General features: G+C 36.6%; 5 protein-coding genes across 12 annotated transcripts; 3 read left to right on the forward strand and 2 right to left on the reverse strand.

Annotated features, from left to right (window-relative positions):
- Positions 1-25: 25 nt before the first annotated feature.
- Positions 26-6546, reverse strand: Y67H2A.10 (C2H2-type domain-containing protein; the record flags this gene model as incomplete). Of its 3 annotated transcripts, none has more annotated exons than NM_001268789.4 (9): positions 26-451; positions 1762-2271; positions 3004-3144; positions 3207-3364; positions 4572-5020; positions 5879-5939; positions 5999-6271; positions 6338-6413; positions 6459-6546. In NM_001268789.4, 9 exons carry the CDS (start codon positions 6486-6488, stop codon positions 332-334), a joined length of 1818 nt encoding a protein of 605 aa, NP_001255718.1. The 3 variants fall into 3 exon arrangements, with proteins under 3 accessions (NP_001255718.1, NP_001255719.1, NP_001367240.1); NM_001268790.3 differs by having other exon boundaries at positions 29-451; positions 3004-3153; positions 6459-6541; NM_001380508.1 differs by lacking the exons at positions 1762-2271; positions 3004-3144; positions 3207-3364; ... (3 more) ...; positions 6338-6413; positions 6459-6546 and having other exon boundaries at positions 332-403.
- Positions 6547-6817: 271 nt separating this feature from the next.
- Positions 6818-14861, reverse strand: Y67H2A.2 (Kelch domain-containing protein 10; the record flags this gene model as incomplete). 4 transcript variants are annotated; one of them, NM_001047591.5, is made up of 10 exons in its annotated part: positions 6825-7148; positions 7703-7751; positions 8222-8413; positions 8566-8817; positions 10595-10756; positions 13874-13978; positions 14040-14380; positions 14443-14631; positions 14697-14769; positions 14823-14861. In NM_001047591.5, the coding sequence occupies 10 exons, from the start codon at positions 14859-14861 to the stop codon at positions 6889-6891; spliced, it is 1662 nt and encodes a 553-aa protein (NP_001041056.1). The 4 variants fall into 4 exon arrangements, with proteins under 4 accessions (NP_001380115.1, NP_001041056.1, NP_001368127.1 ...); NM_001392426.1 differs by lacking the exons at positions 8222-8413; positions 8566-8817; positions 10595-10756; ... (3 more) ...; positions 14697-14769; positions 14823-14861 and adding exons at positions 7808-7993; positions 8053-8162 and having other exon boundaries at positions 6818-7148; NM_001380509.1 differs by lacking the exons at positions 10595-10756; positions 13874-13978; positions 14040-14380; ... (1 more) ...; positions 14697-14769; positions 14823-14861 and having other exon boundaries at positions 6889-7148; positions 8566-8697.
- Positions 14862-14967: 106 nt separating this feature from the next.
- On the forward strand, positions 14968-17108 carry micu-1 (Calcium uptake protein 1 homolog, mitochondrial). 2 transcript variants are annotated; one of them, NM_001372949.1, is made up of 7 exons: positions 14968-15133; positions 15183-15288; positions 15339-15482; positions 15534-15657; positions 15768-15923; positions 15969-16212; positions 16262-17108. In NM_001372949.1, the coding sequence occupies exons 1-4, from the start codon at positions 15034-15036 to the stop codon at positions 15610-15612; spliced, it is 429 nt and encodes a 142-aa protein (NP_001360161.1). In that variant the 5' UTR covers positions 14968-15033; the 3' UTR covers positions 15613-15657; positions 15768-15923; positions 15969-16212; positions 16262-17108. The 2 variants fall into 2 exon arrangements, with proteins under 2 accessions (NP_001360161.1, NP_001255723.1); NM_001268794.3 differs by having other exon boundaries at positions 15026-15133; positions 15534-15594.
- Positions 17109-17229: 121 nt separating this feature from the next.
- kdp-1 (KASH (Klarsicht/ANC-1/Syne Homology) Domain Protein) lies at positions 17230-17667 on the forward strand (the record flags this gene model as incomplete). The annotated part of the gene is made up of 1 exon (NM_070155.6): positions 17230-17667. One exon carries the CDS (start codon positions 17230-17232, stop codon positions 17665-17667), a length of 438 nt encoding a protein of 145 aa, NP_502556.1.
- A 198-nt stretch (positions 17668-17865) lies between these two features.
- On the forward strand, positions 17866-20753 carry csn-6 (COP9 signalosome complex subunit 6). Of its 2 annotated transcripts, none has more exons than NM_001268797.3 (5): positions 17866-18133; positions 18186-18586; positions 19599-19940; positions 19994-20108; positions 20412-20753. In NM_001268797.3, exons 1-5 carry the CDS (start codon positions 17872-17874, stop codon positions 20570-20572), a joined length of 1281 nt encoding a protein of 426 aa, NP_001255726.1. In that variant the 5' UTR covers positions 17866-17871; the 3' UTR covers positions 20573-20753. The 2 variants fall into 2 exon arrangements, with proteins under 2 accessions (NP_001255726.1, NP_001255725.1); NM_001268796.5 differs by having other exon boundaries at positions 19979-20108; positions 20412-20743.
- Positions 20754-20783: the final 30 nt, after the last annotated feature.

The raw sequence follows: 20783 nt of genomic DNA on the forward strand, positions 1-20783 counted from the left end.
AAAAAAAAAAACAAAAAAATCAGAATAAAAACAAACAATTTCTTCATTAAAATTAGATTAAAATGTGTTTTTTTTTCTCAAAAATTCGATAAAACTTGTAACATATTTTGTAAATTTAATTAAATTTTAGAAAATAACCACATTTTTGTGTGGTTGAAACTTCTACGAAACAGCTCAATTTGGGGGAAAATAAGTGAGAGATGGTGGGTGGGTAGAGGGGAGTACACGAAGAATAATCTGACATTTTGATAAGTAGATCAGAGAGAGAGAGAAAATGGAAATTATTATTATATATTTAGAGTTAAAACATTTAATATATGTATATACACGTTCACATATTGTATGGCGGTGGTTGTTGAGATGGAGTCATTTGTTGGCTGTTATTGGGTGGACTCGACATCATTGAACCGAAACCTTGCTGATTTGGTGGAGAGTATTGAAGTGGACCACTCTGCAATTTATTTTATGTTGAAATTTGCTTTTTTTTCGAAAAAAAAAATAGCGGAATCATCAAAAAAAAAATATAAGTGGATAAATTTTTGGCCTGTATGTTGAAATTTCTTTCGAAAAAAAAACGGAAATTGTGTCGAAATAGAATGAGCGGTTTTGATGCATGTCGATTTACAAAGGCTTTTTTTTACCAGGGTTGGGCAGCAAATCGGCAAATCTGCCGGTTTGCCGATTTGCCGGAAATTTACATTTTCGGTAATTTGCCGGAAATCTTTAGAGGAAATTTCTATATTCAGGTATTTGATTTTTTTTTGCAAAATTAAATAAGTTTGAAAATTCTATCCATTTTTTAACAATTAAATTCAAAATCGTCATTTTTCAATTCCGGCAAGTTGACGGTTTGCCGATTTGCAGGAAAGCTTGATTCTGGCAGTTTGCCGATTTGCCTAAAATTTTTCTTTTTTGCAAACTGCCGGTCTGGCGATTTTCTGGAAATTTTCAATTCAGACAGTTCGCCGATTTGCCGGAAATTTTCATTTTCGGCAATTTTCCGGGTTGCCGATTTGTCTGCAATGTTGATTTTTGGCAATTTGCCGAAAATTTTCATTTTTGGCAATTTGCCGATTTACCGAAAATTTTCAATTCTGGCAGTTTGCCGATTTGCAGGAAATTTTCATATTCGCCAATTTGCCGAAAATTTTCAATACAGCCAGTTTGCCGATTTGCCGGGAAGTTTGATTTCAGGAAATTTGCCGGTTTGGCCGGAAATTTTTATTTTCGGCGATTTGCCGGTTTGCTAATTTGCCGGAAATATTTAATTCCGGCAGTGTGCCGATTTGCCGGAAATTTTCATTTTCGCCAATTTGCCGGAAAATTCTAATTCCGGCAAATTTTCGACTTGCCGGAATGTTTGATTTCCGGAATGTTTTTTTTCGATTTTTTTTTGACAGAAATACTTTTTTTTCGATTATCAGAAAAATCAAAAATCTACAGTTTTTCGATATTTCGAAAAAAAAATTAGACTCTCCGAAAAATATTTTAAAATTATGCTAATTTTTCTTCTCTTTACAATTAGAAAAAAAATTTAGAAGAAAAATTTCCGGCAAACGTTCCGGCAAATCGGCAAACCGACAAATTGCCAAAAATCAAAATTCCCGGATATCGAAAAATCTAAATTTTTCGTTTTTTCGATACTGTAAAACAATTCAAAAAGTTCACAGCTCTCCAGTACGTAAACCTTCGTAAATCGACAGGCATAAAACCGCGCTCCTCTTTTTTGACGATTTTTCTATTTCACTAAAAAAAAACTACATTTGGAGGTGGCATTTGTTGCATTGAAGCCCTCTGTTGTTGAGTCATCGAATTGAGAGGAGGAAGTGACTGTGAAAGTGGAATCGGAGATCGTTGTGGCGGTGGAGCCTGTTGTTGCTGTGGAGACTGCTGATAAGATGGAAATTGTGGTGATTGTTGATGTTGCTGCTGATATTGCTGTTGTTGTTGTTGTTGCTGGTAATGATGCGGACTATGTTGAACCATTTGATGATGCATTTGCTGTTGTTGAGGATATGGACTGTGTTGAGGTTGGGGAGGCATCTGATGATACTGCTGTTGCTGCTGTTGTTGTTGTGGATGTTGCAATGATGGTAGTGGTCCCATTTGTTGCTGCTGTTGTCCCTGTTGTCCCATCTGATTTATTGGAGATGACGAGAATTGTGCCTGTTGCATTTGCATTCCTTGTTGTTGTTGTTGTTGTTGTTGCTGTTGAGCAGCAGCTGCAGCTGCAGCCTGTTGAGCTGCTTGTTGCTCTTGCATTTGCTTCATCTGGCAAATTTTACGATTTTTCGGTTTTTTTTTCTGTTTTTAAGAGATAATAGTTTCATTTTTTTTGTTTTTTTCAGAGATAACCGAGTGACTGAAAATCGAAAATTTTCGATTTTTTTTTTATTTTCTTGGTTTTTTTCAGAATTAATCCCTGATTTCGATAAAAGAGTGTCGGTTTTCACTAAAATTGAATAATGGAATTTTTTACGGTTTTTCCGATTTTTCGAAAAAAAAATCTGTTAATTTTGGCCTTTTTTTTTGAAGAAATTTAAGTTTTTCAATGTTTTTTTTTCCATCAACATAAACAAACATGATTTTTAAAAATTTTGAATTTTAAATTTCAGGAAAAATCTAGGTAACAATTTCGTACAATTTCGGTTTTTCCGACATTCCGAACATTTTTTTTGGAAATTATTAGCTTAAAATTTTGAATGTTTTTTAACTGTCCAAACTTGGAAAGAACTGAATTTTTTTTTGTTAATTTTCTTGCATTTTTTCCATTTTCAGAAACATGGAATAATTATAAGATTTCGTTTTTTTTTTAAATTTTCTCTGAATAATTCCTTGCTGGGATTTTTTTGGTATTTTGACGAAACATACTTTAAAAAAATATTTTTTAGACCAAAAAAATATTCACTTTTTCATGGTTTTTCGAAAATAAATACAAGCACCAAATTAGTTGTTTTTTTTTGGTTTTTCACAAATTTAAATTTATTGTTTCGATCTCCTTACCCTCTTCTGATGTTGCATTTGCATTTGTAATACTTGTCCAGTCGACGGCTGATTATCCAGATTCACTTGATAATGTTGTTGTGAGAATCTTATTGGCTGCTGTGTCGTTGTTACAGAGAATGATCTCACATGGGAAGAACTCTTAATAAGCTTGAAGGGGTTAGGATCCCGCGGTAGATCACAATATTTGAGAGAGAACTTACGTTTGCCAAGTTTTGAGATTGAGGTGTTTGTGGTGGAGCTGTGATTCTTTGCTGACCTTGTTCCATACTATTCTGTTCTTGTTGTTGACGTTGCATTCGAACTTGTGAAATCAACTGCTCAACTACTTGTGGTGTAGGGGCGTCTTGAACATCGGAAACTGCAACAAAAAAAAATCGAGTTTTACAAAGTTTGGTGGTATTTTTTTGCTTTAGAAAAATCAAAATCACCATAAAATATTTCCCAGATGCAAAACGTTTATTGAATTTCTTAGTGAAAAAGTTCAGAATTTCAATGGAAAAATGATATAATTCAATTGAAATGGGCATTTCTGTATCGCAAAAGCCGGAAATTCACTTTCTAATAGTTTATCTTGCGTTTTTTGTATATTTAGACACTCTATTAATCAATGTGCAAGCAAATTTTAACTTATAAAACTCTGAAAATATACCTAAATCATGAAAAACGCGAGAAAAAACTACCAGGGCACACGAAATAGAGGTGAAATTGCAGATTTTAGCTTAATTTAACCCCTTTTCATCAAAATTTTGAATTTTTTCACTGGAAAAAAAGAGAGTTTTTGGAATTTTTGCGCCAATACATATATAATCATTATTTTTCCCATTTACTCCATAGAAAATGCATTTATTACGATAACACTCATTTCTGAGATTGCGTATTGCACAACACATTTGATGCGCAAAATATCTCGTAAATCTACAGTAACTCTTTAAAGGAGTACTGTAGCACTGACTTTCGAAGCGAATTTCTGTTTTAATTATGACAACTGAAGCGATTTTCGATGAAAAATTAAAAAATGCAAAAATTTGAAGAAAATCGTTTCGAAAGTCCAGTACACATCAGTGCTACAGTAGTCTTTTTAAGAAGTACTGTTGTTTTCGCTACGAGATATATATTTTGCGCGTCAAATATGTTGCACAGTACGCATTCTCCGAATTATTTGTTCTCGTAATAAATGTATTTTCTACGGAATAAATGCGAAAAATGATGAGTTCAGTTAAATTGGCGCAAAAATTCCAAAAATTCACTCTTACTCTAGTCAAAAAGTCCAAATTTTCGATGAAACGGGGTTAAATTTAGCTAAAATCTGCAATTTCGCCCCTATTTCGCATGCCCTGATAGTTTTTCTCGCGTTTTTGATGATTTAGGTATATTTTCAGACTATAGGTTAAAAAATTGCTCACAAATTGGTTAAGAAAGTGTCTAAATATACAAAAAACGCAAGATGAACTATTATTAGAAAGTGAATTTCCGGCTTTTGCGATACAGAAATGCACATTTCAACAGAATTTTATCATTTTTCTATTGGAATTCACTAAAAAATTCAATATTTTGTGTCAAATTACTTTTCTGATGCGAAGACATCATATGATTTGATAATCCAGACGACGTTTTGTATCTTTTTGAACAATATGTGCATTTGTAAGACGTTGTATTTGTTGCCGGATTTCCAAATGTTGGAGCAGCACCAGGAAGCGGTGATCCTTGAGCAAGTGGTGTATTTGGAGCAGGTGTTCCTGTTGTTGGTGTCCCAGATGATACTGAAGGTTCTGGTGCAGATGTGGGGATTTGTTGATGATGATGGTGTTGTTGCTGAATCTGTTGATGTTGCATAGCCTGCTGAAGTGCCGAAATGTTGGGCTTTACGTCCTCCGATGGATAATTTGTGAGGCTTTTTGCATCTTCAGAGACTACAACGTTATGGACTATTTTCATATGAACTCGGAGAGCAAACATGCTTTTGTATCTTTTATTACAATCCACTATGGCACATCGGAATCTCACTTCATTATTTCTGAAAATTAAATACATTTTTTAAATATTTATTGTATGAAGAATCAACTTTCAGACACTCTTATATATCTTGAGATGACAGAATTTTAGCCAACAGCGAGCGGAGTGGCACAACAGGAAAACGTTTTTTTTTGCCGAAAATTTCCAATCCCGGCAAATGCTGAAATTGCCAGAAATTCAAAAAACCGGCAAATGCCGAAGTTACCGAAAATTTTCAAACCCGGCAAATGCCGAAAATTTCCAAAACCGGCAATTGCCGAAATTGCCGAAATTGCCGAAAATTTCCAAAACCGGCAATTGCCAAAATTACCGAACATTTTTTAAACTGGCAACTGCCGAAATTGCCGAAAATTCCAAAACCGGCAATTGCCGGAAAATTGCGGAAAATTTCCAAAACCGGCAAATGCTAAAAAGGTCCGGCAATCAGCAATGGCCGAAATTGCCGAAAATTTCTGAAACCGGCAAATGCTGAAATTGCCGGAAATTTTCAAAAAAATACAGTTTGAGCTGCTCCGTGTGGATTTACGCACAAAACCGCTAATTTCAGCATGATAATCCAACTTTTTTGATTAAAAATTGGTATGGAAATGTAGAAAACGAGTTGTTCTATCTGAAAATAGCATTTATTTTTGTTGAAAAGCTTGAAAAAGACCTCAAATAGGGCCTGAAAGTTGCCAATATTTGCGCCATTTTTCAAGCTTTACAGCAAAATTAAATATTATTTTCTTCAGACAGAACAACCCGTTTTCTACATTTCTATATAAATTTTAGATAAAAAAGTTAGATTATCATACTGAAATAAGCAGAATTGAACGTTTTTCTGCAATCTCAAGATATAAAAGCCACGAGAATTGCTCACTCTGGACCACATTCTTCAAAATCCACATCCATCAGTCGCTTCTCAGCTTCTTCAATTGTAACTGAAAGTAGTCATAATCAATGGGGTGAATAAACCATGTTCATTAATATAAAAACTTACTATGCCTTCCCTGCCGTGCCATCATATCTCGTAGAATCCTTGAAGCCATATGATTCGGATGAATTTGTCGATCTCGTTGAGATCGTCGTTTGTAGTGATTAAATGAAACTTTCAGCGGCTCTGGTTTGATAGGATTCGGGCGGTACGCTGTTCGAAATACTCGACTATAATAACTAAGCGGTAGATTCATTGGTGCAGGTTGAACCGGCTGTTCTCCGTTCGCAACGCTTGCTGCCAATAGGGTTTTCCGCTTCACATCTTCTTCAATTACAGCTGAAATTTAGAATTTAAGCTTTTAAGCTACTTTTCACAAAGTTTCAAGCCTCTAAAAAAACGTACGAATATGTGTATATTCAATATGTGCAGTGAGATCATATTGACTGGCAAAGTATTGTGCACAATTCGGAAAGCCACACTGAAAAAAGAGTTTAAAGGATAAATTCGAATTTTTATCGATTACCTGATTGAGTTGCATCAAGCAATTTGCCATTTCCAAATGCAAATGCAAATGCAGCCAGATTGTGGGTTCAATACGAAAATAAACTAAAAAAGGTGAAAATAAATCGGTTTGAACGGTGGCCTAGAATCTGCACGGCCGCGCGCGCGTGCAGATTCGGCGGCCGAATACGGGGAAAGGTTATATTCACTAAAGGAGATTTGAATACTACAGTATAAATTAGTTTTTTCTCGAAATTTTTGCAACCCCTCAAGCAATATAATCTATTTCTGAAATTTTTTTCAGTTAATGTTTTTAAAAAACTAAAATATGAAGAAATATCGTTGGTATTAACGACAGTTGGAAAAAAACATGACAAAAATAACAAAAAAAACCGTATTAAAATTTATTGATTCGTATTTATGAAACAATTCAAGTTGTTACACGATAAAGCTCATTCTTCGTTCATCTCCTCGTTGTTCCTGGCAATTTGAAGTTGTTGCTCAACTGCGCCAAATCGTCCTCTATCATCATCATCATCTTCACTATCAGTTTCCTCTCCAGAATCATCATCTCCACTATACTCTTCTTCTTCTTCTTCATCTCCGACGGCGCCTTCATCGCCCGCGAAAAGTTGATCAAAAATTAGCTGAAGTCGACGTTGAATATTTCCAATTGGTGCAGCTGCCTCTATATTGACTTGTGGGCGTTGTCCTGAATAGAAAACAATTTAATTTCATGAAATTTAACAAGATTTCAATGTGGTTACTTAAACGCGCACGGATTTATTCAGATGGGTCTCGGCGCGCAAACAGTTTATGGTAGCTTTTTTTTTCGAATTTCGTCATTTTTTTGAAACATTTTTCCGTTTGAAAGCTGATTTTAAAGATCTTTAACAGAAAAATAAAAAGAAAACGGGGAAATTCGCTAAAAAATTAGGAAATTTCATTGAAAATGAACGAGAAAGCTACCATAAGCTTTTTTGCGCTCCGAGACCCATCACTGGTCTCGAAGCGACACATTATTATGAATGAGAAACGATGTGCGCCTTTAAAGAGTACTGTAATTTTGAGCTCTTGCTGCGGGATTTTCATCGATTTTTGAAATGTTTCATGGTTTTACTTCGATAAACACTTAAATTTTAGAAAATCGTGGGAAAACCATGAAAATTTTTTTGAAAAATTCTCTTTAAAGGCGCACACTGTCGCGCCGAGACCAGATGTGCGCAAAAATCCCAAAATTTTTGCGTTTAGCTTCATAAAACTCACTGATTTGGACCCTAGGTCGACGTCTGGCAGGCTCTTGTTCTGGCTGATGCTGAAATATTATAATTTTACACGATTTTTGACAATTAAAATTGAAATTCTGTTTACCACAATTTGAAAAATATCTTTAATTTTATCGATTTCAGATCCTATTTGACAATTTCCTATAGTCATTCTATGGAACATAAGCATACTCATCGCCTCCATCACACTATTCAAATTCGGTTTTCTTGTCTCTAAAATCACCGCAGTACCAGTCATATCTCGTCTCTCCCATTGAATTTTGTCGAGTTCCTAATGAAAAAATAAAATAAAAAAAATACACGGATTTTGTGTAATTCTATACAATTTACCGTTAACTTTTGGTTTGCCGAGTTAAGTTCAGCCATTCGTTCTCCGCTAGATTGAAGGAAAGTTGCTAAACTTCCAGAAACATTCATCGAATTTAGTTACTAGAAAATATTGAAATAAATTTTAATTTCTAGTAATATGTTTTTGATTTTACGGTCACGCAAAACCAACCCTGAAAACGTATTCTCCGGAATTTGAATTCAAAAAGTATCGTGTTCGATCTTCTCGTTCGTGAAATTTGATTTGAAATCGCTCAATGATTTGACGCTCTTTTTCTTCGACTTTTCCCAATTTGTAGAATATACTGTATATTTCGGGTACTTGATTTGCGCGCAGGTTTCCACAATAAAGTCCTGAGAATTTCTGAAAAAAATGGGGAAATTTGTTTCATTATTAGACTAAAAATGGCCCAAGAGATCGGATACTTCTCAAAAATGGAGCTAAAATTAGCCATTTCCTTATGAAATTCGGAATTTTTTGGGCAATTTTGAGTCCAATTTCCTTTAATTCCTTACATGTGGAAAAGAAAGTCTCAAACTTTCGATGGCGAATCTCTGGAGCCGTGGAACACCGATCCAGGAGCTTAGCAGAATATTATTACGGGGAGCGTTTCCTCGAATTCCATGAACGCCACCGAATGTGAGCATCCATCCGTCTTCGGTAATCGTTGTGTCGTGGAAGAAAACCTTTTCTGGAAGAACTTGATCCGATTTTTCCCAGGAGCTTGTGTCCAAATCGAAAATCCATACGTTGTTGTGGAGTTCGGCCTTAAAAAAATAGATTTAAAAATAATTATTTTACGTTTTCGAGCTCAAATAATCGAATTTCGTAATGATACTTCTCAAAAAATCTGAAAATTGAGCTCATTTTGGCAAAAGCCTCAAATTTACAAGGAAAGGAAGTCAATCTAGTATCGGACTTCGAATCGAGACGTATGTCATTTGAAAGCTTATGGTTAGCCTAGATCACCACAAAAATTTTAGCGGCGGAACTCAACTCTGAACCCCTGAAAACGCCATCTGAAAATTTTTCTCTGCGCCCTCCTGGTTTTCAATACTATTTCGTATTTATTCATTTTACATATACAAAAATCATCTTCAATATTTATAAAATGGTTTAAAACATTGAAAACAATAAAAATCAGTGATAGATGGCCGAATGGTAAATGCTTGGTAAAACGGAATAAAGGTCTCGTGTTCGATTCTTTCAGTGGCAATTTTTTTTAATTTTTAAAAATTGCAATCGCGCCCTGAATTTTTATAGCTAACTTTTAAACATTTTATTTAGCAAAAATTAATTGCATGTGAACCAAGGAACCATTTAATTGAATAATCTCAAAAAATTTTTTTTGGTATTTAAAATTTTCGAACTCAAAATTTCCAGTCCCATATATTTGACCGAAAGTAGGAGCAAGGCTTGTGTTTGGGTAATGTAATATGTTGCACCGATGCTTTTTGAAGGTTTGAATATGGCTTCGGACCTTTTTGTGAAAGAAAAACGGTTTCAAAGGTACATCCATTACATATTTCAAGCAATTTTTAAGCTTAAAAACCACCTCATATTCGGTGCAAAAGGCTCAATTGGAAGAAATTTTTACCTTTTTATATGCCCCGATACAAAAAAATAGTTTTGAAAATTTTTCAAAAAAAAATTTTTTGACAAAAAATTTGGCTTCCACTGGACCGCAAAAATTTCAGATTTTTGCAAAAAAATAAAAATTTCCAAAAAGCTTCCACATTGTTTGTTTGACCCTAAAGACCCCCAAAAACAATTTTTAACCGCTCATAGCCACTTTTAAGGCCATTTACTTGACCTAGAATTCAGCAAAAAAATGCACTGGAGCACTTTCAGATGGCGCTTTCAGGGGTTCAGAGCTGAGTTCCGCCGCTGAAATTTTTGTGGTGATCTAGTCTAAACATAAGCTTTCAAAAGGCAAAGTCCGATACTAGATTGACTTCCTTTCCTTGTTAGGCCAATTTTCCGTTTCATTAGTGCACATTTTGGACGTTTTTCTCATGTCATTTCGTTGAATAAGGTAATTAAAGGCCGCATTTAATCGTCTTTACTATTAATATGTACCTTAATTAACGAAACAATTTGCCGAAATTTCAGATTTTAGCTAAATTGAGCTCAATTTTTCAGAAATTTTTAAGAAGTCTTACCAAAGTATGCAACAAAAGAATAATAATCAGATAAAAGTTAAATTCCAACAGCTGTAACAGGGAAAAGTCGGTAGAGTTTAAAACTTGGAACTTGAAAAAACTTGGAAAACCGAAAAAACTCAGTGGGCGATGCCAATTTGCAACCACCGCACGCTTATTTCGCAAGCCTCGCACGTTTTTTTCAGTGATCTTGTTGCCTTTTTTCGAGAAAAAAAAACGCGCGAGGGCTGCAAAATAAGCGTGCGGTGGTTGCGATTTGGCTCCGCCCACTGAACCCTGTTTCGATTCTGTTTTGGTGGGGATTTTTGAGCCAAACCGAAAAACCGGCATGTTCAAAAAACCCGAAATTGTTAGTCCTTTTTTCAGAGAAGAGTCTACCAACCGTTGTAGGTGTAGTTGGATGATCAACTCCGCCAGAAATGATTACTTTTCGTCCCCGGCGAACTAGTGTGTGACATCTTCGGTTCTTGGGAAACCCGAATACCACATCTGGAATGGTTTGAAGTTCATTCGTTTCCCTTGTTCGAATATTCAGTGTGACGATCTGAAATTTAAATTATTTAATTATTTAACAATCATCTTACTTACAAGGGAAGGTTCTGAACTCGTTATCGGACTTCGTTACGCCACTATATACATTCGATAGAGGATAGTTACAGATGATCCCTTCAAAAAATTTAGCTGCTTCAGAGCAGGTTTGGCCAAGTTGTGACGTCTTGAAGTTTGATGCTGAAATTCCTCATATCAAGTGATATTTCAATGACTACCACGCTGCAGAAACACCAGTGAACTCACCACTCTCAATTAGCGTTAGCAAACATGGCTTGGTGGCCGAGTGGTAGTGGCGTGAGTTTCGAGGTGTGGTATTCGTGGTTCGGTTCCCCGTCAACATAAACTTTTTTTTTTAATTTTTAAAGTCAATCCATTTCCAATTAGAACACATCTATAAACTTTTTCAAGTGGGAAAATGTGCAGATATTATCCCTATGAATCAAATGCGTCAATTCTCCAAATTTTTCCGAAGTGTTTTTTTTTTGTTGAAATAATTGTTTTTTTCACTGATTTTTTTCCGTAATTCAAAATGTTTTTATTATATTTTATAAATGATTAAATGAAAGTAATACATTAAATTTTCAAATAATATCATCGTGGTTAAAAATGTAGGCCACAAGAAGAGCTGTTAGGTCCCACCACGCTTCACACCTTTCTTGTAGTTTTTTTTTTGTTATTTTCTGTTGACTCGTCTTCCGTTGTCTATATTTTAACTGAAAATGCCCTTCCGCCCACAAGTAATCATCGGAGAACTTATGAAAACGTTTGGAACTAATACAAACGCGTTGCCAATGAGTCGATAAGAAACGAAAACTGTCGAGAAATTTACAAGGATTCTCAAAGATGCTGAAACGGACGATCTTCTTATTCAAAGTGACGACGAAGAAGAAGTATTCGGAGGAATTGTTGATGAAGAGGACTGGAAACCTGATGACGATGATCCATCCGCTTGCGTAGTACCCGATAAAGTGAACTTCTCTTCTGGAGCTGCCATTGATGTTGCAATGGTAAGTGTTTAGAATTTATCAATTACTCAACATTCGCTGATAAATAATTGGCTAATAAATAAAATTTGAAATACATTACTTTTTACAGGTGCATAGTGCCGTTGAATTTATGACTGATGTCAGAACAAAGAAACTACGATCTTTTGCTTCAATGCAGCGTAGGTATCGTTTTATTAAAACGCAACATGACATGCAGAAACTTCGCGTTTTTGCTAAAAATAGTGAGTATTAACAGCTTCATATTCGGTATAAAACTGGGTTTTTAAGACGAAATTCAATGCTCACGTGTTTCACAATTTTCGACACTTTCTGGACTTCTTCGTACAAAAGTTTTTGAGGCAATCGATGACAGTGAGTATTCCTATTATTGAAAAACTACTGTGTTTGCACGACAAGTAGTGCATTCTTTGTCAGACTTAAAACACATTTTGAAGGAATTTCGATTGACAAGTTCACGCTACGCCGTCTTGCAGTGCAATTGAATGATGAGCACGTCCATATTGAAGGATTTCAAGCAAGCGATGGCTGGCTGAAGAAGTGGAAAAAGACAAACGGTCTCGTTTCTCGCCACGTAACTACTTTCATCACTCGTGCCAATTACGTCAATAAAGAGCTCACAGAACAAGCTGCCAAAAAGTTCGTGGAGGAAGTTAAAGCAGAATTGGCAACTTTGGATCCTGATGTCGTTTATAACTGTGACCAAAGTGGGTTCACGAAAGAACAATATTGCAAACGGTAAATTCTAAACCGAGTTTTTCAAAGACCATTAAAATTTTTAGGACGCTCGCACCAAAAGGTGTTAAACGTGTTGAAAGACTGGTGTGACTATCGTTTTACATTATGCAACTTTATTAAATTGTAGGAGAAAGGTGGAAAATTTCCCAAAAAAGGGCACTTCTCACCAGACAATCTGATCATCCGAGCTAATACGTCCCACATTATGAATAAACAACTAATGGTCGACTGGGTTGAATCCGCTGTTTGTGATCCTTCGAGGCCAACCGAGGTTGTCCTGCTTCTAGACGCTTGGCCTGCTTGGAAAAACGAAGGGGATGTTCAAGCTGCAGCATTATCCGGAAATACAGTACATGTGAGATCTATTCCACCAGGAGCTACATCATTTATTCAACCTTGCGATCTTTACTTTTTCTGTCCGTTGAAGAATTTTGTCAAAAAGGTGAACGCGTACATCATCTACTCCGGTATCACCTTCAAGACGTCAGAGCGTGACAACCTGCTTCGCGTGATATCTGCAGTGTACCGTGTCTTTCGTGCACCAATTTTCCAATCATGCTGGAAGTACGGCTGGATCCAAGGAGGATACATAGATGACCAACATGTCAAAGTGGAAACTCCATCCAAATTTTGTTTCAAAGTTTCTGGATACTGTTCGCAAAAGAAAACGAGAGATACGATGTGTCAAGATACGGCTTTTCTTCTTTGCCCATACTGTAAGAAGGTTTTATGCTTTAACCACTGGGTTGGATGCGGCTTCCCAGCTCATAAGTGTAAGTGTTAAAAGCCATTGTTGAGTATATTATATGTTGCTTTTGTTTTTTTTTTTTAATATTGGCATCGTTCGTTTGTTTTTTACATAAACTTTAAACATCTGTTTTATTGTGCTTTTAACTATAACACATATTGAAAAAAAAAATCGGAAAAATTTGGAGAATTGACGCATTTGATTCATAGGGATAATATCTGCACATTTTCCCACTTGAAAAAGTTTATAGATGTGTTCTAATTGGAAATGGATTGACTTTAAAAATTAAAAAAAAAAGTTTATGTTGACGGGGAACCGAACCACGAATACCACACCTCGAAACTCACGCCACTACCACTCGGCCACCAAGCCATGTTTGCTAACGCTAATTGAGAGTGGTGAGTTCACTGGTGTTTCTGCAGCGTTGTAGTCATTGAAATATCACTTGATATGAGGAATTTCAGCACCAAACTTCAAGACGTCACAACTTGGCCAAACCTGCTCTGAAGCAGCTAAATTTTTTGAAGGGATCATCTGTAACTATCCTCTATCGAATGTATATAGTGGCGTAACGAAGTCCGATAACGAGTTCAGAACCTTCCCTTGTTAGTTGGAATACCTGTTCAAACCCGAAAACCTCTCTACTATTGCCTCCACCAAAGAAAAGCAGACAATCCGTCTTCTCATCGTATGTCGCTTCCAATCTGTATCGCCCGGCGTGGCCCTGGAGTTTGAAAAATTAAAAACATTTAGAAATATTTCTAGAAATCCGAATGAAAATGTACCTCGTTTTGTGAGACCAATTCAGAATGCCACGTGAACTTTTCGCTTTCATGTTTCGCTTCGGGATTCACCTTCATTGTCAGTGAATGCACGTCAAAATTGAAACGAACACCTTCGGTTCCTCCGATAATATAATACTTCCCAGGAATCTCGCCAGCACATATCGCCTGACCGTATAGTGGAATCGGAAGTGTTCCTTCTACTGTGACTTTGTGAGAAACAACTGTACAATCGTCATTATTGACACGAAGAAAGTAGAGACTATTCGATGAGGTGAATCCGAACATTGTGCCACTGCCTCCGAAAATCAAAAAGGACTTGGAATATGGATATACTTGTATCACTGAAAAAATAAAACAGATAAAACAATTCGTTAAATTTCAATATATAATTTAGGAAACGAACAGGCAAACGAAGCCAAGGCTTCCGGGAATTCTCCTTTTGTTTCGTATCTTCTCCATTCCAGGGTAGCTAGATTCATTGCCCATAATTCTCGAAAAACTGATCCTCTTTTGATTTCGGTTGTGTAGCCGCCGACTACGTAGAAATACTCGTTATCAGTGAAGCACCTGTGTCCGGAACGACTCATTGGGTCTGAAAACACATAAATATTTCATTTTCTATATTTTAATTTTTATATTGTGGTATGATTTTATTACAGTCTTGATCTCCTTTTTCGACTGGCTTGAAGGGTTTGATGATTTGATTCAGGGTGGATGATCCGGGATACATCTAGAATTATTATTAGGATTAAAATTAAATTGCAATTTAACTGAAAATGTTACCCATTGTGAAAAAGGCGTCCATCCAATTTGTTGAACCATTAATTCGACTAAAATTCCGACGGAATTGCGAGAATAAATTAATTTGTGTGGAAAAAATGAGAGAGTGTGTAAACCGAGGAGACGCAGCGCAATGCAAACGCGCTCCGTTGATAAATCGACCGCGTCGCGAGAAACCGCCCACTGTAAAGCTCCCAATTTCATTCATTTCCTAATGCTTCATTGCTCATTTCTACGCGTTATACCTATCAAAAATGCTTCAAAACGATTAATTATTGTCAGAAGTTTAACGTCGGCGCCGGCGAAAACCAGTGGTAAGCTATAGATCCGTAGAAATCGATAAATTCTCCATATACGTTTCAGAGGCGGAAAAACAACAAGATTCGCTGAAAAATATCGATGCTGGCGAGAAATACACGGCTCTCGGAAATATTCGGCAGAAAAAGGATGTTTTTCACTACACAGACAGGTAATATAGTCAATATTCTCCCGGTTTACTCAATAAAATGTATTTTTCAGAGCAAGCGGCGTTGGATATTCCCATTACTCCAGTTCAGTTTATCAGCACCGCCCGTATATTTGGCCACCGCTCAGAAAGCTGTACCATTGGAATTATGCCTTGGTGATCGCTGGAATGGTTATCCTGATGAGTGATTTCGAATGGTTCGTGCTCTCCTGCGTCGATTTGTTTTTCGTATTTCACCGCTTTTTCAGGCTCAAGGATCAGATCAAGAGCGCATCGTTGCCGTTCCGTCCAGAAGCATCACAAAAAGAAGTGAGCTGCTCCTGCTAGTTCACCTAATACCAGCTTGTGTGTTGTGATTTCAAGATAAAAATAGTCAGTTTCAGTTATTCTGTTAATTTTTCTCACAAGCTTCTTAGGTTTACAACCTCTCACGTGTTTATTTTTCTATCACTCCTGCAATTTTTCTAATTTGCGGTCTTCAGGAAGTCACTGAAAGCAATGGTGAAGTAGAGGAAGTCAAAGAAAAGCCAAAGAAGAAGAAACTGGGATTCAGAGAGCGAAGAATCATAGAATATGAAGACAGATTGAGGCTTTATTCCACTCCGGATAAGATTTTCAGATACTTTGCGACCCTGAAAGTGAGTCACTTTGACAAAAATCTATTTATTAGTTGTATTTTTCAGATCATCGATCCTAACGAAGACAGTGGACGCTTTGAAGTTTTCATGACTCCTGAGGATTTTCTCCGTTCTTTCACTCCGGGTGTGATGCAGCCGAGACGTTGGGGGCTTGATAGTTTTAAAAACTATAATCCTGAGAAGCATAAACGTCACAAGTTCTCCGACCCTGACAGTATTTTTTACAAGCTCGGCGAGAACGGTCTCATAAACTTCAGTGATTATCTGTTTCTCATGACTCTGCTCTCAAGTGAGTTTTAATACTCGTTTTTCTTTCAAAATATCATTGACTTTTCCAGCCTCTCACGCGGATTTCGCTCTCGCATTCAAAATCTTCGATGTAGATGGGAACGGTGCGCTGGATAAAGAAGAATTCACAAAAGTTCAACAGCTTATTATGTCCCAAACAACTGTAGGACAGCGTCATCGAGATCATATAACGCCAAACCAGTCGTTCCGTGTCGAGACAAACTCCGCTCTCGAAACATATTTCTTTGGAAAAGACGGAAAGGGGAGCTTGTCGTCTGAAAAATTTATCGAGTTTCAAGAGCGTCTACAACACGACATTTTAAAGATGGAATTTGAACGGAGAGATGCACTGGATAACCCGGATGGACTTATCAACGAAGATAGTTTTGCTCAACTTCTCCTTCTTCATGCTCAAATTAATGAGAAGAAACAGAAGCATATGTTGAAGCGGGTTAAACGAAGATTTAAAGGAGAAAATTTGAAAGGAATCAGTTTTGGAGAGACGAAAGCATTTTTCGAGTTTTTGTATCACATTGACGATGTAGATATTGCTCTACACTTTCATAAAATGGCTGGAATGTCGATAGATGCGAAGCTACTTCAACGAGTTGCGGTCAAAGTGACTGGAATACCTCTATCGGATCACGTTGTGGATGTGGTGATTACTTTGTTCGATGACAATTTGGATGGAAAATTATCACATGAAGAAATGGTTGCTGTGATGAGGAGAAGAATGCGTAGAGGTTTAGAGCGACCAAGAGATACTGGACTTTTCCGTTTGTTTGATGCAGTTCTGGAATGTGGAAAACGAGCTTATCACGCCAGTCCTCTTCCATTTTATTAGTGGTGCCCATGGCCACTGTAAATACTTGTTTATAAATAAAGCTTTTCATTCTTTTTAACAAATTATATTTGTTATGTTCATAAAAAGTGTTCGTTTCACTTTTCTTATCTTAATTTCATTTTTTTATTCTTTATTTCTTTCTCCACATTTTAAAACACATTTTTCAGGAAAATCATGTCGTTGGCTTTGAGAAAGACTTTGGGCGTCGCTCGCTTTTCCATGAGAACCGCCAGCTTCCAGGCTGTTCCAACCAACGCCGGAAAGACCCCACCAACCCTCGAACAATTCGATCCACTGAACCCAGGAGAGTGGCAACTCGGAGCCGGAGGAAAGATCCTTCCACGTCTGCCAGAGGGAACCAAATGCGGAAACCTTGTCATGGGAAAGTACGGACTCTACGATCCAATCCTCAAGAAAAGAGTTGATACCTACGCCAATGCTCTTCTCGAAGGAAAGAAGTCCGAAGAGGCTGGACCATTCGATGTCGCTGTCAGCAAGATCGCCAAGGTCCTTTCCTACATCTGCTTTGTCATCGCCATCTACAACCTCATCTCGTTGGTCAACGGAACTCCACTTCCACCACTTAGCCACGTCAAGGCTCCAGGATCCTAAATAATTTCCACTCGATTGCATTATCTCTTTTTTGTAGGAAGTTTTATGTTCTGTAAAACTTATGTCAATGTGAATCAATAAAATTCCCGTTTAGCTTGTTTTTCCACCAGTGAATCCAGGAATATTTTCAAAATTTCCAAATCATTATCTGGCTTGAAACAAAAAAACCGATTTCGAAACCAAATTTCGAAATAATTTTCAGAAATGGCATTGAACGCACCAAGCGGGAGCTGTAGCTCGAAGGTGCTTTTGCATCCTTTGGTTATTATGCAAATGTCCGAACACTACTCCAGAACAAAGGTCCAACAGGGTCCTACTGTGAAAAAAGTGTTCGGAGCAATTCTCGGACGGCAGAATGGACGACAAGTCGAGGCGATCAATTCATTTGTTCTGAAAATGGAGACAGAAGAAATGGCTGAGCCGGTTACTTTTAGCACGGAGCATCTCCTTCAAAGAGCAGATCAATGTCAGTTTTACTCTGTTCTTGCTCATTTTAGTTTTTTTTCCCCAAATTTCAGATCTGGAAGTGTTTCCCGAGCTCCAAGTTATCGGTCTTTATTGTGCTGGGGAGGATGATAATCTGACTCCCGAAGAGAAACCTCTTCTCTCAAAACTCACCAATGCGGTTCGCAATTCAGAGAAAGCCGGACAAATCGACGCGACACTTTTCCTTAAACTCAACTCTATCACTGCTGGAACCACTCGTAAACTTCCACTTTTCGCGTTTGAAGCAGACGTGACTGATCAGGAGAAGCATAAGCCAATTGAATGGATTTTAGTGTCGGAAGAAAGTGAACGTGTCGGTGTTAATCATATCGCTAAGTTATCAACGAAACATGGAAAAGACGGGAAATCAGTTGGAAAGAAACACGCGGAGGCTCAAGATGCAGCAATGAGCATGCTTCAGAATCGGGTTGATGTGCGTTCGAGAAATTGGAGGCCAGAAAAAGACAAAATTTCATAATGAGACTTCTGAAAATGCTGTTTAGCGGTTCAAAAATTTTAAAATAATACCTAAAATTCGCTAAAATGCATATTTCGATCTTATCTCGCATTAATTCGTTGATTTAAGACACATTTTCAGTCGATTGACACCTAATTTTGGAAAAAATGTTTGAAAAAAGTACCTCCATTTACTAGTAATTGCGAGCTAAACGACTAAAATATGTAACAACAGCTGCTGCGACATGAAAAGTTTGCGAAATTTCAGAATTTAGACAGTTTTGGCTCTTATTTTTTTTTGAAATTTTGACATACTTAAAAAGTTTATTAATATTATTTTGAGAAATCTCGTTATGAAAATCAATACAGCAGCAAACTAAAGTGGAATAGTCGAAATAGTTTTACTGCTTTATTAGACTCACAATTGACTGAAAACACCGAATTTCATAATGAAACTTCTTGAAAACGTCTCAAAAAAAAGTTATGACGGCTCAAAAAATAGCCTAAATGTAGTTAAAATTTGAAATTTGACCGACTTGTCAAGCGGCTGGAAACTAATTTTTTGAAATCTCCATCTAATTTTGAGTATAAAATTTAAATATCTTGCGTTTTCAACTTCATTTATGTATTTTAAAGCCGATGGACGGCGATATTTTTAATTTTTTTTTTACGAAATCTCGCCGTCCATCGACTTTAAAGTACCCAAATCGAGTTAAAAACGCAAGATAATGACATTGTATGCTCAAAATTTGACGGTGCTTTCAAAAAAAAAAATTGTTTCCAGCCGCTGCAACATTGCAAGACGGTCAAATTTCAAATTTTAACTAATTTTAGGCCATTTTTTGAGCCGTCATAACTTTTTATTGAGAAATTTTCAAGAAGTTTCATTATGAAATTCGGTGTTTTCAGACAATTTTGAGTCTAATAAAGCAATAAAACAATTTCGACTACTCCGCCTTTAATTTTTTTTACAAAAAAATAATTTTCAGCTAATCGTTGCCTATCTCGAAAAAGTGCAAGACGGAACACTTCAACCGAATTTTGAAATTTTGAAGGAAGCTAACTTGCTTGCTCAAAAGCTCAAAACCATTGATCGATATGCTGCTGAGTTCACTGATAGTTTCGAAAAGGAAGAGAAAACAATGACCGTATTCTCTCTGATGCCAAGATTGACAACTCTTCTCGGAAATATGCAAAATGTGTGGAACAAGTTGTCAGCTCAAAGAGCCGATCTTCTCGCCGACGATGGATTCCATGGAAAATCGACAAGCCGTTGGGCTCATCCGGTTCGATTCAAATCACAACATCTCGGTCGTCCGCAGCAGGCAGATGTAAGTTAATGCATTTAGAATATTTCTAAATCCTTTAGGAATGTTTGTTCCAGGATGACGATTATTTTGATGATGAAGATTTGGAGAACGATATGAGTGGACCACGGAGAAAAATTCATGCTGCTGATTCTCCAGCTGGATCGAGAAGACGACGTGTTCCGCCAAGAGGTAGATTTGGAAATTCTGAATTATTATGAAGACGCAGAAAAATTCACCTTCTTGGGGAAATTTTTTGAAAGCGGATTTTTCAGAAGTTTTGACATCAGATACGAGGTTTAACATTTTTTATCAACTATTAAAATTTAATTAAAAAGCACAAAAAAAAAAGACAAAAAATACCTGAAGGAAAATTCTAAATTTACGATTTAGCCGATTCAATTGGTCGTGGAACGATTTTTTTTTCAAAAATAAGCATTTTTGTGCGTCCTCATTTCAAAATCTTCTGGAAAACATTAAAAATGTTGATTTCAGCAATGAACTTCCTCGGTCGGAATTCTGGTATGCAAGCCGCCACGGACGAAATGGAATTGTCAGGTCAAGAGGAAAATATGGGAAGCAACTATATTCCAGACGTTCCAAGACCATCTGCAACAGCACACAACGAGTCGGACGAGTCGAGTCAAGCTTCATAAATATCCTTTTTTTGTTAAAAATTCACTGTAAAAATGCCACTTTTTCTTATTTATTTCATTGTTTCTCAAATTTTTACACCACTTTACGTGTTTTTCATCCCCATTTATCTGAAATATAATGTCTGATCTCCGATTCTCGATATTAAAAAAAGGTTAAACGTTCCTTATATCAATAGAATCCAGTTTAGTTTAGACTATAGTGATTTTTTCT

The sequence above is a fragment of the Caenorhabditis elegans genome, chromosome IV, assembly GCF_000002985.6.
Source record: "Caenorhabditis elegans chromosome IV".
In the NCBI taxonomy this organism is placed as follows: Eukaryota; Metazoa; Nematoda; class Chromadorea; order Rhabditida; family Rhabditidae; genus Caenorhabditis; species Caenorhabditis elegans.